Source organism: Labrus mixtus, chromosome 22, assembly GCF_963584025.1.
Source record: "Labrus mixtus chromosome 22, fLabMix1.1, whole genome shotgun sequence".
NCBI classification, from domain to species: domain Eukaryota; kingdom Metazoa; phylum Chordata; class Actinopteri; order Labriformes; family Labridae; genus Labrus; species Labrus mixtus.
This window is the reverse complement of record NC_083633.1, coordinates 18,989,349-19,003,391: the sequence shown is the minus strand read 5'-3', so window position 1 is coordinate 19,003,391 and position 14,043 is coordinate 18,989,349. Positions and strand designations below refer to the sequence as shown.

The window sequence follows — 14,043 nt, the reverse complement described above, 5'->3', positions numbered from 1 at the left end:
ATAGAAAAAAAAAAAGACATTTGTATCAGATTTAGGCTTGAACATGACTGTGGTCAAAAAAAAGAATTCTAAACATTCAATTCAAAATGAGTCAAGTTTGGTTTTCCAGATCTTAAAACATCTTAAGTGCAGCGTATTCTCAGTCCAAACAAAAGTAACCGAGGTACTTTTTTCTTGTTTCCCCCCTCCCTGCTGCATGTCACACACAGACTGCGGCGGTGCATTGTGGTATGGCCGTGTAGTTTATTTGTGGTCTGAGAAAAACAGAAGTATTTGACCGGTGTTTTTTTTTTTTTTTGCACAACAAAAAGTTTTCTAAAGATTTCTCCAAACCAACATATAGTTCCTCTTCTTCCCCCGGCTCAACACTCAGATGTTATCAGCAGTAGGGGCCGTACAAAAAGCAACATTGCTCAGTTATTTATGAAATGTTTTAGATTATTTTTTCCCTTTTAAAAGATTGAAAACTTCCAGATATGACTGTACATGTCAGATGTCAGCATGTGCTCATCTTGGTGTAGAAATAGTTTGATAATCGATCTGAGGAAATGCCTGAAATGATGCTGCTTCCTGATGAATCCTCTGCTCTAAATGACTGATAGTTGTTTGATGTGTGTGTGTTAGTGTGTGTGTGTGTGTGTGTGTGTGTGTGTGTGTGTGTGTGTGTGTACAGTGTTGCATGTCGCTCTCTGTGTGTTTATGAATCTGTCGGACGAGACAAAAAGCTCTTTCTGCCCGGGCTGGCCTCTCTGACCCCGCTGTTTGATTTGTTCCTGCATCGCCCTCTGTTTATTTCTGCTTCTTCCTGTTTGTGTCCTAACTGACCTCGCGTGAGCCGCCCCTGTGAATGCTGGGTAAAGAAATACGAAGAATAATAATAATAAATAATAAATAAAGATGGCGGCTGCTGCTGCTTGTTTTGTGGGTGAAGAGTGGGGTGTCAAAGATCACACAGAAAAAAGAGGGCTCCGGACCACAGCGCTAACATGTCAACAGAGATTAAACTAGTTTATTATTTTCAAAGAGGGGGAAAAAAAAAAATTACGAAACAAAAAAAGCAGTCATATTTTACACTAGTGATTATTATTAAATTTTTACAACCATTCAGTCTGCATAACATAAAGAAATAATTCTACATCTTTGTTTATTTCGTATTTTTGGTACTCTGATTTTATACATACAAATAACAAATACAGGAACTTTTTTCACAATGCATATAATCTGTGGGCAGGAAGAAAGTCTTTCAGGTGTGTGTGAGAGTGTGTGTGTGCGTGTGTGTGTTTATGTGTGTGTGTGTGTGTGTGTGTGTGTGTGTGTGTGTGTGTAGGTGCAACACAAACCAATTGCCCGAGACCTATAGCACATCCAAAGAAAATAAAAAAAGAGAGACGTCCAACAGCCAGAGCTGCAGACTCTCTGCAAACTTAATGCAACGCAATTCACGCAGGCGAAAACAGAGGCCTGCCCTTCTCAAAGTCTCTCTTTTCTCTTTTTCTCCTCCCTTTTTTCTCTTTCCTCCAAAAGGCGTCCTCTTCACCTGCCGCGACTCGTACCCTTTCCTCGTCGTTAGCTGCCCGGGGGGCATGTTTTCCTTTTTTTTTCTCCTTACTTAATTAAAAAGTCTTCATTAAATGTACTGTATTTCATACAATTTGTACAAATATATTCAATGTCTGTCTCTCCTCGGTGAAGAAGAAAGGGGAGGGGCTTGTGGGGGCAGGGAGGGGGGCGGGTGGGGGTTCCTGTTACACAGGTGCGAGTTGAAGAGGGAGAGAGGGCGGGGTTTGGGAATTCAGGGCGAGAGTAACAGTTTCTTTTTTTTTTTTTTTTTAAGTCTGTTTTTTGGTGATGTGTGGAAAAAATGGCTTTTTTTACAGAAATGGAGGTCCTTTTTATATCGTGTGGATCAGCTGGGAGGAGAGCAGTGGCGGGGTTTTTTAAGGAGGGGGGGAGAGAAAATGTTCTTTACTCTCCCGCGCTGGAGGAACAAAACAAAAAAAAAAAAAACTCTTCCTCGTGCGGAGGTCAGTGCGCCCAAAAAGGTTAAAAGTCAAGTCTGCAAAGCGTTCAACATCGCAGAGGTACACTTTGATTTTTATAAAAATAAGATACAACCGAAGACAAAAGGAGGGCTGTCGTCGTGGCACCGCAGCTCGCCTGGAAGAGGAGGGGGGGGGAGGGGCTTCGAGGGAAAAGTTCATTTTGTCTTTAAAAGGAAGTGAGAGCAGGTCAGCAGAGGTACCGAGGGGGGTTAAAGTGGTGAGGGGGGTTTTTCGGTGCAGGTCTCTAACCCATAGCTGTGACCATACTGGAGGGGTGGTGGGGGGCGAAGGAAGGGTGCATGGGTGTCGGGGTGCTCAGCATGTGGCCGGAGTGCGAGAAGGGGGGGAAGGAGGACATGTGGCGGGAGAGGGCGGCCGGGCTGAAGGAGCTGCTCTTGTCCATCAGGCTCTTGGAGAAGTCGTCCATGCTGTCGTGGGACTTTTTGCTCTTCTTGGACTTGCTGGACATCTTCCTGTTCCGGGTCTGGATGCCTTCCTTCTTCATGGTCAGAGGTCGGTTGATCTGCTCTCGAAAGGAGACAGAGAAGAATGCAGGTTAGTATTTAAGTCGCAGAAAAGACGTTTGTTTGTTTTGCGAGACGGGAAAGTACACCTGCAGGGAGCGCTTAAAAGTTCCCATGGAAACGGCTAGCTAGCTAGCAGAGAGCTAATTCACTCCACAGATTTTACATTTGTTCCTGCTTTAGACTCAAAGGAGGATTTTATCAAATCAGTGATTGGTGTTTTGAAGGTCGGTGTCCCTTTTTCTGTCAAGTTTAACCAAAAACACAACAATATTCAAAATCAAAAAGGATGCTAAACAGCTTGCTAGCTCCTTTGTCATTAGCTACGCACAACCTGAGAGCTTTTCATTGGACGCTAAATCCATAAACTCCCCATTTCAGGATGGAAAATCAACATTTTCTTAACATTTCCAGGTACTAAAAGCTCAAAATGTCACAATGAATGCCTATATAACAACTTTCTGTTTTGGTTGTTGAGCAGAATACTGGCATAAAGGTGCAAAAAAAAAAGAAAAAACCTAAGAATTGAATTTGTGTTTGGAGCTTGAGTGAAGTGATGATCAGAAGAGAGGTAAAAATGTGGATGTTAAACGTCCTCTCAGGCAGATTCTGGGTTTTTCAGGGAGACATATTGACATGCTATAGAGTCCCATTATAACCCAATGTGACTGTCCCGTCCTGAACCATACGATTGTTTACGTGTGTGTGTGTGTGTGTGTCTGTGTGTGTGTGTGTGTGTGTGTGTGTAGCAGTGTTTTGTGTGCAGGCTGAAGTGTATCCCAGTCTGCGTCCATGCCAGAAAGAAACAGAGAAAGAAAAAAGGGAAAGGATGGAGGAAGAGACGGAGAGAGTGTCTGGCAGCTCATGTGCGAGCCAGTCGACCACAGAGACACATGGCAAGGACGACCGCCAACTTCTCCTCTCTCTCTCTCTCTCACTCTCTCTCTCTCTCTCTCGCTCTCGCTCTCTCTCTCTCTCTCTCTCCCACCCTCCTCCTCCTCAACCGCTCGGCCCTGCCTTCTCCTGGCCAAAATGGCCCCAGCTGCCGTATTCCAGCATCGGTTTAGCACCGAGAACGAGAGCCTGGATGATGGAATTCGGGACTGTGGGCAGGATTACGAGGGGGAGGTGGATGAGGCCGACTGGCTTCCTGATCTTTCTTTCCCGGGGAAATGGGAGCGGGGATTTCTTCTTCCTCGTTGTCTGAGACTCTTTTTTTTTTTCTTTTTTTTTTTACAGAGTGGCCTAGATGATTAGCAAAGGGCAGAGATCTGTGGTTTCACTCTCTTTGCCTCGTCTGCCTCCCTTCCAGCTCTACGCCCACCTAAAGCCCCGCTCAGGCCCTCTTTGATGCCTGAGATGTCTCGCAGAGGAAACCTCAGGGCCTCCGGACTGCGCTCAGGCCACCGCCTCCGCCCGCGAGACTTCAAACAAAACAAAAAAGTCAGCCGAAAAGTGTTTTTCAGTCAATGACCGCCGCAGCAAAACACACACAGCCTCTCACATCCTCTCCAACACCTGAAACCTCACAAGCGCTTAAAACAAAAAAAGTCAGACCTTCAAAAACTCTCCGACTGAGTTAACTTCTTATCTCAAAAGTGAGCGGGACAACAGGCTGCTTCCATCAGGTGTTTTTTGGGACACACACGCACTGAACTCTCCATGAAGAATGTGGAATTTGTTTCAAAGGGAGAAATCCAAAACAGAAGTCTGGATTTACCAAAACAAACTTCCCAATTACGCCCCAGAGGTCGGGGTCAGTTCAGACGCTAATACGCAACAAGGAAATATTCTTCTTCTTCCCTTTTTACCCGTCTGCACTCACAAAAAAGTATGAGACTAAAAGTAAACCGGGACAAAGATTAAACCAGGAGTACTCACAGGATACTCTCTTAGAAAGTACAGATACTGTCTTCCTCTACTTCGGGACAGAGTATTTATTTTACTGACGACTCTTCACTTTTACCCTCTCCATTTTTACACACATCTCTCTGCTTTCAATTTAAAAACAGCCTCTTCACTTTTATCTTTCCTGCATTTGAGCACAATTATCTTTTACTTTTTGCATTATTGCACACTACTTTCCAAATCGCATCATTTTTTCACCACTTTTTTTGAGTCTGTCTTCTACATTTGAACACATTCCTCTACTTTTGTTTCCTTACATTTCCAAAAAACAGACTCCCAACTTTAGCTGCCGTGCATTTCAGGATGAATCAATGATTGATTAATACTTATTGCGCATCATTTTCTCCTCTTGTCACAGCTTCAAAACTGAAGGAATGAAACTAACGCATGACAAAGACATCATGAGTGCACGTCCCTCACTTACAGACAGAATGTGACCAAAACAAGTCAAAACACATCTGAACTTAAGGTTCAATAGTTCCCATCAGATCGTTGTTTTTAATATTTAATTCAAATGTCAAGTGATCGATTTGAAATAATCTCCCGAATAGGATGTAGACTTTTACACTTCATACTGGGACTACATTTCCCAGCCGGTACGTTTACACTGTTTCCTAAATTAAAAAGTACTTTGAGTCATTTCTTATAAAAGTATCTGTAGCCACTTCTTGCAAAGTAAAAAATAAAATGTGCAGTTGCTGACAGGAGTAAATATGAGCTATAATTAGCCTGCTTTGTGTTGTTGTTTATTAATAGTTTGAACTACAATGTAGTGCTGATTTAGAGTGACAGCTCTGTGCAGCACAAATGAGGAAGGGGGTGGGAGGGGGGGATAAAGTAGTCCCCTGGGTTTTCAGATGGAGGATGTGAAGTGATGTGTTGAGGCGACCCAAAACGAGTCAGACTGGATTGGTGGTCAGAGGGGGGGGGAGGGGGGAAAAAAGAGAAAAGTCGGCCTGGAAATTAATGGAATTTTAATTAAGCCCCCTCCTTCTTTAATATTCAAAACGACGGCAGGCTGCGGGCTTAGTTCACTCCGCTCTTATACATTTTAGATTCGCACTTACTGCCAATAAATCATATTAATTCTACAGTATTTGTTATCAGCGTGGCCCCGGAAAGCCTCTGCAGGGGACGAGTCAGATAAATATTCAGAGGAGGAGGAGGAAGGAGGGAGGGAGGAAGGAAGGTTGCCCGGCAGGACGTGAGGAGAAAAAGGAAGATGCAGGTGTGTGAAAAAATAAATATTCATGGAGGTATTTTCTACTTACATTGTGCAGTTTGTAGTAGAGGCCGCAGGCGTTGCACACCGGGTCCCCGTTGGCGTTTCTCCGCCACAGCGTCGTCGTTGTCGTTTGACAGTTTGCGCATGACGTCCCCGCCCGTCGAGCTGCGGACTGCACGACGACACACAGAGAGGACACGAAAAGGTCAGATGACCCGCGAAATAACCCCAACCAACATCGACTTTAATTCTCACAAATATAACACGAAAACAGGGCTTCAAATTGTCTTATAATGCCAATCAAATATGCGTTTGCAATATTTATTTTAACAAATGTAATGTTTTTGTTTTCTCCTAGAAGCCCTGTATGCATGAGGATAATGCACATGACATTTACATGATCTAAAACTGCCACCAATAAATAAAAGCACAAATGAAACTATTTTAGGCACGTGTATTGTGCAAAATCCATATAAGAAACCATAAAAAAGCATGCTTTTATTTGACTGCATATACACTCAATGCACATCCATTATTCTTTGCATTAACTAGAAGCTGAAAAATAAAGACAGAAATACCTAAAAAAAAAAAAAACAGTGAGCTGCTTTCACTCGAGGCTAAAAATAGCGCCATAGAGCTGCATACCTCCGTGCAGAATAAATATTTACAGAAGACATAAAAGCAGTGCCTTGAAATGGGAGAGCTATTAAATCTGATTAAACCCCCCCTCCCTCCCTCCCCCTCCCTCTTTTAAGTGCGTGGCTTGTTTTAACTGTCGACCTCTAAAACAATTCACATGGAAAGAAAGAAAAGAAGGGAAAAAATGGGGCCTGAACGAGTTGGTATCGATTATAAAGGGTCTTATGTTATATATAGGAGCAGGCTTTTTTGGGAGGGGAGGGGGGGGCGGTAAATATGAATATCTAAAGCAGTGAATTATTTGTAATAATTGCACGCAAATTAAAAGCACGATATAAAAAAATGTTTATTTTTGGCTTCGCTGCAGGCTGAAAGCTGAGGTTTTTTTCCCTTCATCCTGACACAGTGAAAGTCGTGTCTTCTCATGGATTTAGCTGCCTTGCCTGTCTGCTGCAGTGCCTTTGACATTGATGTTATAATCTCTAAAAAAAAAAAAAAACAATCGATAGACAGGTGACCGCAGAGGACACGCTCACGTTAAAGGACTACATTATCTCTCGGAGGGATTTCCAATTATACACATGTGGTGGCCTAATAACCCCTGCTGCTGCTGCAGCATGTGTGCTGTGAATAACCAATAAACCCTGTTACGTCTTTATATGAGGCGTGTGTTAAAGTCTGCGTGTAATTCGTTTATTCTTCTGTGCTTTTGTGATTTTTTTTAAAATCTTTTTTTAATTTTTTTATGCGCACTTATACTATTTTGTTACTATATCATTTAGATTTTGTACACGAAATTGGTCATATTTGCCGTTTTGAAGACACATCAGGGTAAATAGTGATCATAAATTCTTCTCTGGTGTCACTTTCTGACGTTTATTTTTTGCAATTTTTCTATCATATTTTCCCTCCAAATAAAATCTACAAAGTCACTTAGGCGTTGCAGTTACCCTCATCTGATCATAATCTTTAATTTGATGATATAACACTAACAAATGTGGAGTCGTGACTTGTGTGTCTGGCCCGGCTGGGGTCTCTGCAGCACCATGCATGTTTTGACTGGGGAAGCGGGGCTTGTGTTGTTAAAAGCGACTTATCTGCGCTGCTCAGATATCCGGCAGCCCTTTCCTGGGAAGCCGGCTTTTCACATTATGGAGGTCCAGAGCGTGCATGGGGCTGGACTGCACTTTGCAGCCATGAAGCTTTGCCTCGAAAGATTTTTTTTTTTTTAATAAGAAGGCAGAGGGGGAACTCCTCTAACAAGCTATGATGACATGAAAGGGGGGTTTTCCCTGCAAAAAAACAACAGCTCCACATGAATTGAGAACGGTACCTAAATTGATACTAAATGTGCACATGATGGGAGCTTTTTTTGGTTCGATCTATGAATGCAGGCCTGCAGCCTCACTGCAATAAAGCAGCTTTAAAAAGGAGGCCTATATGTAGCTAAAACGATGTGAATCAATGACATTCTTGCAAATAAAAAATAGCATCGTCATTGCATTTAAGGAGAAAAAAAAATGTGCAGTTTTTTTGCTATGGTAGTATCTGAAAACAGAGACCTGCACTTGTCGAGTCAATTTCCTGCAGCTAATAGGCCTACTTCTTCCTGGATAGGGGAAAAAAACAGAGAGAGAGACGGAGAATGTCATCAACAGAGAAGGGAACGTGGAGGAGACGTACCAGCCGCCGCTTGGGCTTGATGAGAGGGCGATTCTGCCCGTTCATCTTGTGATAGAGTCCGCAGGCGTTACACAGATAGTGACCCGTACCGTCCCGCCTCCACAGCGGAGTCGACGTGGCCCCGCAGTTTACACACTCTCTACCTTCTGCAAGAGCACACACACACACACACACACACACACACGTACACACAAAACATGGACACACCCTGGTCAGTTGATCCCTTTTTTAAAATATAAAATAAACATTTCATCATGCATGTAAATAAGCTGGAAATAAAAAAGGTTAGAAGTCAGAGAAAATAGCAAAACAAATGTTATACATCATGCACAATGCATCATGCTATATTTTCAACATCAACAGTAATACATTATTGCAAACATATGCATATGCAACATTGATTTTCTGCAGCAAGTATTTTATTTTTCACACACACACACACACACACACACACACACACACACAACCACAGACACACACACTCACACACACTTGAAAAATGTGGTTGGTGTTGTTGTGAAAACAGCATCAGTGTTAAGGTCCTTAATCTTTTCATAAACCACAAAATCTTCAAGCTGAGTTTGTTTAACTGTGCAAAATGCCATCTGGTTTTCGACCATTTAAAAATGTTTTTTCATAACAAACATTTTTTTCTTTATCTCATCAGCCAATTTATCAGTTTATATAATCTAAATAACTCTATTTAGTAATTCGGCTGTGTGTATAACAGTTTTTATAAAGGGCTGTGTCCTTTTGTTTTGAACGATTGAGGGGCTTTGACTGGCACTTCTCTAGTGACACCGACAGGTGAGCCGCGCACTAACAGTTTGATTATAGAGCAGAGAGAGAGAGAGAGAAAGGGGGCCCTGAAACTGAAACAAGTGGAGCTGCCACATTATTTGAAAGCAGAGACTCTCACACAGCGCTTTTGTGCTCACGCCGAGAGCCTTTTTTGCATTTTCATGCAGCCGCACTTCCCCCTTTTTTTTTTCTACCCGAGCTGCAAAAACAGACTTCTCCTTCACTGACACACAGAAAAGAAAAGAGGGAGAGATAAATGTGTTGTGTTAGATGTGATAGGCATGCAGACAACCTGGACAAGTGCTTCTTTACTGCTGCTCGAATCAAACAGGAACTCATCCAATGTACACGACTTGACATTTTCTTTTCTTTTTATTTTAATGCAGGCTTTTGCAATGCACGTTTTTGTGTAATGCACAATTTAGCTTTCAAATAAACGCTTAATTCTCTTCAAGTTTAAAAGGGAAAGCTCATATCTTTAAATGAACATTATCTCATATTATCCTCGAATTAAAATCTTGATTTGCATTAGTGTATGATGCAGAATAATCCCGATGATATGCATCAGATAATCCACTGTTTTCTATACTCCCATCAAAAGCGCTGATATTAATCTCATTACTGCAAACTGGGTTTTCAGCTGCAGACATAACCTTAAAAATAATTACCAGCCCTCTTCGTCTTCTGCACAAATAGTCATATATCTCTGTCTGTCTCTCTCCCTCTCTCTCTCGGTGCAGGTTCGTGCTCTCTGCCATGGGCGACGGTTCACCCCGCTTTTTTCCCTGTGAATGAACATGCAGCATCCGGTGCTGAACCGCTGGGTAAACAATGCAACTGTGGCGCGCACTGGTCTGACAGTAATGGGATTATCTTAAACATATAAACGGGGCGACACAGCCCAGAGAGCTGGCTTCCCCCCTCTGTCTCTGTTTCTCTCTGTGTGTTGGTGTAGAGGAAGGTGGAAAAAAAAAATGACCTCAATTAATCACAGCATTTGGCCATGGACTCGTTTACTTTCATCGGGATTTGATTTTGTTGGGAAAATATCCAAATAGGTCGAAGACAAAAAAAATAGTTTTATTTCATCTTTATAATTTATTTAGTATTTATTTTGTTGATTAAATTCATTTTAAATTGTGTTGTGCTGTTAAATACATTCTAATCTTAACTGTAAATTAATTTGCTTTTATTCATATTTTTATTATCAGATGATGAAAGAAAAAGCTCTGAGGCATTTTGATGCGTCTCTAAAGAATTCAAGGTTTGGCCTTTAAGCTCCATATTGGGAGCTTTTTCTTTTTCAAGTGAGGGATGAATGAGCTCCTCGTGGGCATTTTTTTTTTAAGTATGAGATTAAACATGGCTGATCATTACGCCTGCAAATCTGGGGAATATAATGTTAGATCAAAAGGGAATGTAATAAAGCGCACGCCTACCTGAACAGGACCTTGTTTTTGGTCTTGTTTTGGAACCATAACTAGAAGATGACCCACCTATCAGGCTACTTGGTGGGAAGAGGCCTGGGCCGTATTCGGGGACATAGGATGGGTATGTGGCGATGGGGTGGTGGGCAGAGGATGACCCTGCTCCGATTGATGCCACGCTCCGGCTGTGAGCTGACTCCAGTTTCATACTCTCGGCCAGGGTCACCTGGTACTTTATGCACTCTTTATCCTCCTGCCGCACCGAGCTGCTTGAGCCGGGGGTGGATATGCCCGGGTCCGGGGACACGTCTTTAGGAGGGGTGGGGGGGAACGTGAAGAGGTGCGGGCTGGTGTGGCCGGTGGACAGAGAGGAGGAGGAGGACGGGGGGTAGACGGACAGGCCTGCCGGGGAGCCGTGGTGCAGGGGGTTCTTGGGGAAGGGGCTCAGGTTCCAGGGAGAAGTGCTGTGGTGCGTCGCGATGCCTTTGCTCCCCTCCAGCCAGGGCAGAGAGCCGTGCAGTAATGAGGGACGGCACACCTGGCTACCTGAAGCAGCACAGAAACACAGGAACACATTACGAGCTGCTCTCCACGCTCAACAGCGAACAAACACATTCATGCTTTTCATATTTAGAAAAATAACATTCACGTTTTAGCCAAAAAGACAGAACACTTTTGCGCACAGATTTACGCTTTTAATTGTTTTACACTCAACACAAAACTCTTAATTAATCAGTCTCCATAATACTTTCATGAGAGGTGAAACTGCCTTCTAAAACTACATTTCTACGTATGTGATTTTAATCTTTTCTCTTTTTCACTCTGCAGGCCTTGAAGGCAACAACCTGCACGTAAAAACACTCCTAAGACTCCACGTCTTGATTGATTGTTTGAGGAAGTTAAATTCTACAATAAAGGGAACTCCACAAATGATTTCACTACGCATGAATAGCACTCAATAATAAAGCTAAATATTGTGCAAACATGCTGCTAAGCAATTACTGAAATAATATTTTACTTGCCAACACGAGTGTTAGAATAAACACTCGCTTGATCCAGAAAACACATTTTTACGCACGATACTCGTCGAGCCATTTCTTTGACAATTCGGATGTGATTCAGTGCTTGTGGAGTTTAGGTTTGTGATAGAAACCAAAGAACAGACTCGAGGTAAACCATGCATATTTACGGCGTGGTTTCACAACACTCTCATGTTTTTCCAGAAAAACACTCAGGCCAAAACCGAAACCTGGCCCCGGCTTCACAGTCAGATTAAACAAATAATTCCAAACACGTCAGTCTGTCATTTAATATTTGCTGTAGGGTTTAAGTTACGCGGAATGGTCTAAACAGGATAACGTGCTTGTTATTAAATAAATAAAAGGCCCTAAAGAGGCCGTTTTTTTTACTTACTGTGAGGAGGAGGAGGGTACCTCTGGACGGCTCGGACAGAGTTTCCATAGTACGGAGAGACGTGGTTCCCCTGTCCATCGATATTAAAGAGTACATCCACATCGTCAGCGAGGGGATACTGCGAAGGGTCCATGTATGAGTGGCCGAGGCCCGGGTGATGTGAGCCGGGATGCTGCTCGTTCAACACCGCGGGATGATGGCTCATCCATCGTGGCTGATCCGCACTTACTTCCATGCTTTTTCTGTGTGTGTTTTGCGGGTTGTTGTTTTTTTTTCTTCAGCAAATGTTCATGCAAACCGGTACGAGTCACAAGATAAGAAAAGAATCAGTCCAAAATCCGTTTATTTATGTTAAATCCACAGGTTCCGCGCGTGCTTCCGATCACCTGGAGACAGAGAGGAGAATTTAATGTCTTATAATCTTAGGTTTTGTTTTGTTTTTCTCACATGCAGCACGATTAAAACAGGCAAGCTTTAAGTCAGTTTTACCCTTAAAATGAATAAACACGAAACATACCCCACATTACAAATGCACCAAAATAAATACGTCCAAAAACGGAATCCAGTCCAACGCAGAGTTCCTGAACTTCTTCCTTCTTTGAAAAAAAAACAAAAAAGAATTCAGTGTTTCAGCTCAACAAGTAGAGAGATTTTGCAGGAGCGCAGCGGAGACTTCACCGCACTCTGACCAGCACCAGCAAGTTAAACTCACTGATCAAATCTGTGTTTGTGCGCAGTTGTAGCCTCTCTCTCTCTCCATTAACTCCTCTCTCTCTCTCTTTCCCCTCTCGTCTGTGTGGCTCGTGCTCGCTCACCCTTGCTCTACCTCTCTTTCTCTCACTCGCTCTCTCTCTAGCTGCCCTCTCTCTCTTTTTTTTCTCTTTTTTTTTTTTTTTTTTTTTACAGTGAAGGCATTCTTTCAGGATGGCGCCAGGCAGCTCAATGCTTGCAGACAGCTGTGGCGCGACGCAACTTAAGGAGGGTCTGTCAGTGTCATCAGTTAAGGGGAGGGGCCTTGCCCTAATTGAATATAACGTGGGGCCAAGGAGAGATGCAGAAAGTAAGTGCTGCAAGATTATTCTTTTTTTTTTCAATGACCTTGCCAAAAAAAGATGTTATTAAAATGAGGATATTTCTTTTTAATAGGCCTGATAAAGCTTAAACACCTAAATTACGCACGAAAGCATCCCAAAGGGTGCAGGGTTATTACGTCTTTTTTTTTTTAATAAGGTCTACATTTAAAGATACTTACGTACATGAACGTAACGTAAATAAAAGTATGGCAAATAAACATAGAAAGGGGAACATTTATACATAGAAAAAAATAAAAGTACTATGTTTTATATTATATACTATGATTAAAAGAAAAGAAAAAATACGCTAACCCTAAAAAATACAAATATTTGTGGTGCATTTTTGTTTCAGATCTGCCCTGGTGCTTCACTTTCTCTGTGCACAGTCGTAGTAAGAGGCTGCAGCATGCAGAGCCTGTTGCTCGGGGGCCAAAGGCAGGTTGCGGGACATGCACACACGCTCTTAAAATTGTGACAGTGCGTCCTCTCGCGGTGACAGCCACATTATTCTAAAAAAGCAACATCCAAAAAAAAAAAAAAAAAAAAAAAAACCTGAACCCCCAGATCTCCTCGCAAGTGAAAGCAAGGACGCAGAAGCTTATAGAGTTCAAAAAGTATATGCTCATAAATACGATCTTTAATGTAGGCTTCTTCAAGGCTGTCAGTGGAGTCACCAGTATCCACGCTGTAACCTTGCAGAGACTCAGACGGACAAGCAACAATGGAGCATGTCATTATTTATTCAAAACGGTGCATTAAATGGAACACGATAGCGCGCACAGGGAGTGATTTAACCCCCCTTCGATTTTCATCTTTTCTTATTTGCAAGTTTAATATTTAAGCAATTTAAAGGGCAACCTTTCCCCCCCTTAAATCACAGAGGAATTAACCCTGTGTGCGCGTAATTCACCTCAGGACAGGGGGCTTCTCCATGGGGAACTATTCCATGTCTGAAGAAGTCTGACTTCTCCGTGCACTTCCACATTGCCAGATTGTAATAGTAGAATACATGTGTGTGTGTGTGAGTGTGTAAATGTGTGTCGTGGGGGCAGCCTCGGCGACGCCACTGGATGTGACGTCACCGCGTGGTGTAAACAATTCAGGAAATGAACCCTCTTTCTCTCTCTCTCACACACACACAGATTGCGCGTGTTTGGCAGCGGGAGCGCGCACGCCCTTCCCCTTGCACCGCGTAGGTATCAGCATGATCCTGTCACCGTCTAATACCAGGTATGGTCGGGTTTTAATGGGGAGGGAGGGATACACTGGCACTAAAATGCATGAAATAGATCATTAATAACCCTTTGG

The 14,043-nt window shown here is 42.8% G+C and overlaps 2 protein-coding genes across 8 annotated transcripts in view; one reads left to right on the top strand and one right to left on the bottom strand.

Moving 5' to 3' along the window:
- Positions 1–14,043, top strand: part of kin (Kin17 DNA and RNA binding protein) — a 143,191-nt gene that overhangs the window by 50,999 nt on the left and 78,149 nt on the right. The window lies entirely within an intron of this gene.
- On the bottom strand, positions 983–12,609 carry gata3 (GATA binding protein 3). 7 transcript variants are annotated; one of them, XM_061029291.1, is made up of 7 exons: positions 12,180–12,609; positions 11,663–12,048; positions 10,262–10,795; positions 8,111–8,167; positions 7,901–7,947; positions 5,746–5,871; positions 983–2,565 (listed from the first exon to the last, which is right to left on the bottom strand). In XM_061029291.1, exons 2-7 carry the CDS (start codon positions 11,895–11,897, stop codon positions 2,287–2,289), a joined length of 1,278 nt encoding a protein of 425 aa, XP_060885274.1. In that variant the 5' UTR covers positions 11,898–12,048; positions 12,180–12,609; the 3' UTR covers positions 983–2,286. The 7 variants fall into 7 exon arrangements, with proteins under 7 accessions (XP_060885274.1, XP_060885278.1, XP_060885277.1 ...); XM_061029295.1 differs by having other exon boundaries at positions 10,319–10,795; XM_061029294.1 differs by lacking the exon at positions 8,111–8,167 and having other exon boundaries at positions 12,180–12,608.

Coding starts and splice junctions, on each gene's coding strand:
- gata3 (XM_061029290.1), bottom strand. CDS start 11,897: ATGGAAGTAAGTGCGGATCAGCCACGATGGATGAGCCATCATCCCGCG. Junction 10,796..11,662: donor GTACCCTCCTCCTCCTCACA/GTAAGTAAAAAA, acceptor GTGCTGCTTCAG/GTAGCCAGGTGTGCCGTCCC. Junction 8,168..10,261: donor AAAAACAAGGTCCTGTTCAG/GTAGGCGTGCGC, acceptor GTGCTCTTGCAG/AAGGTAGAGAGTGTGTAAAC.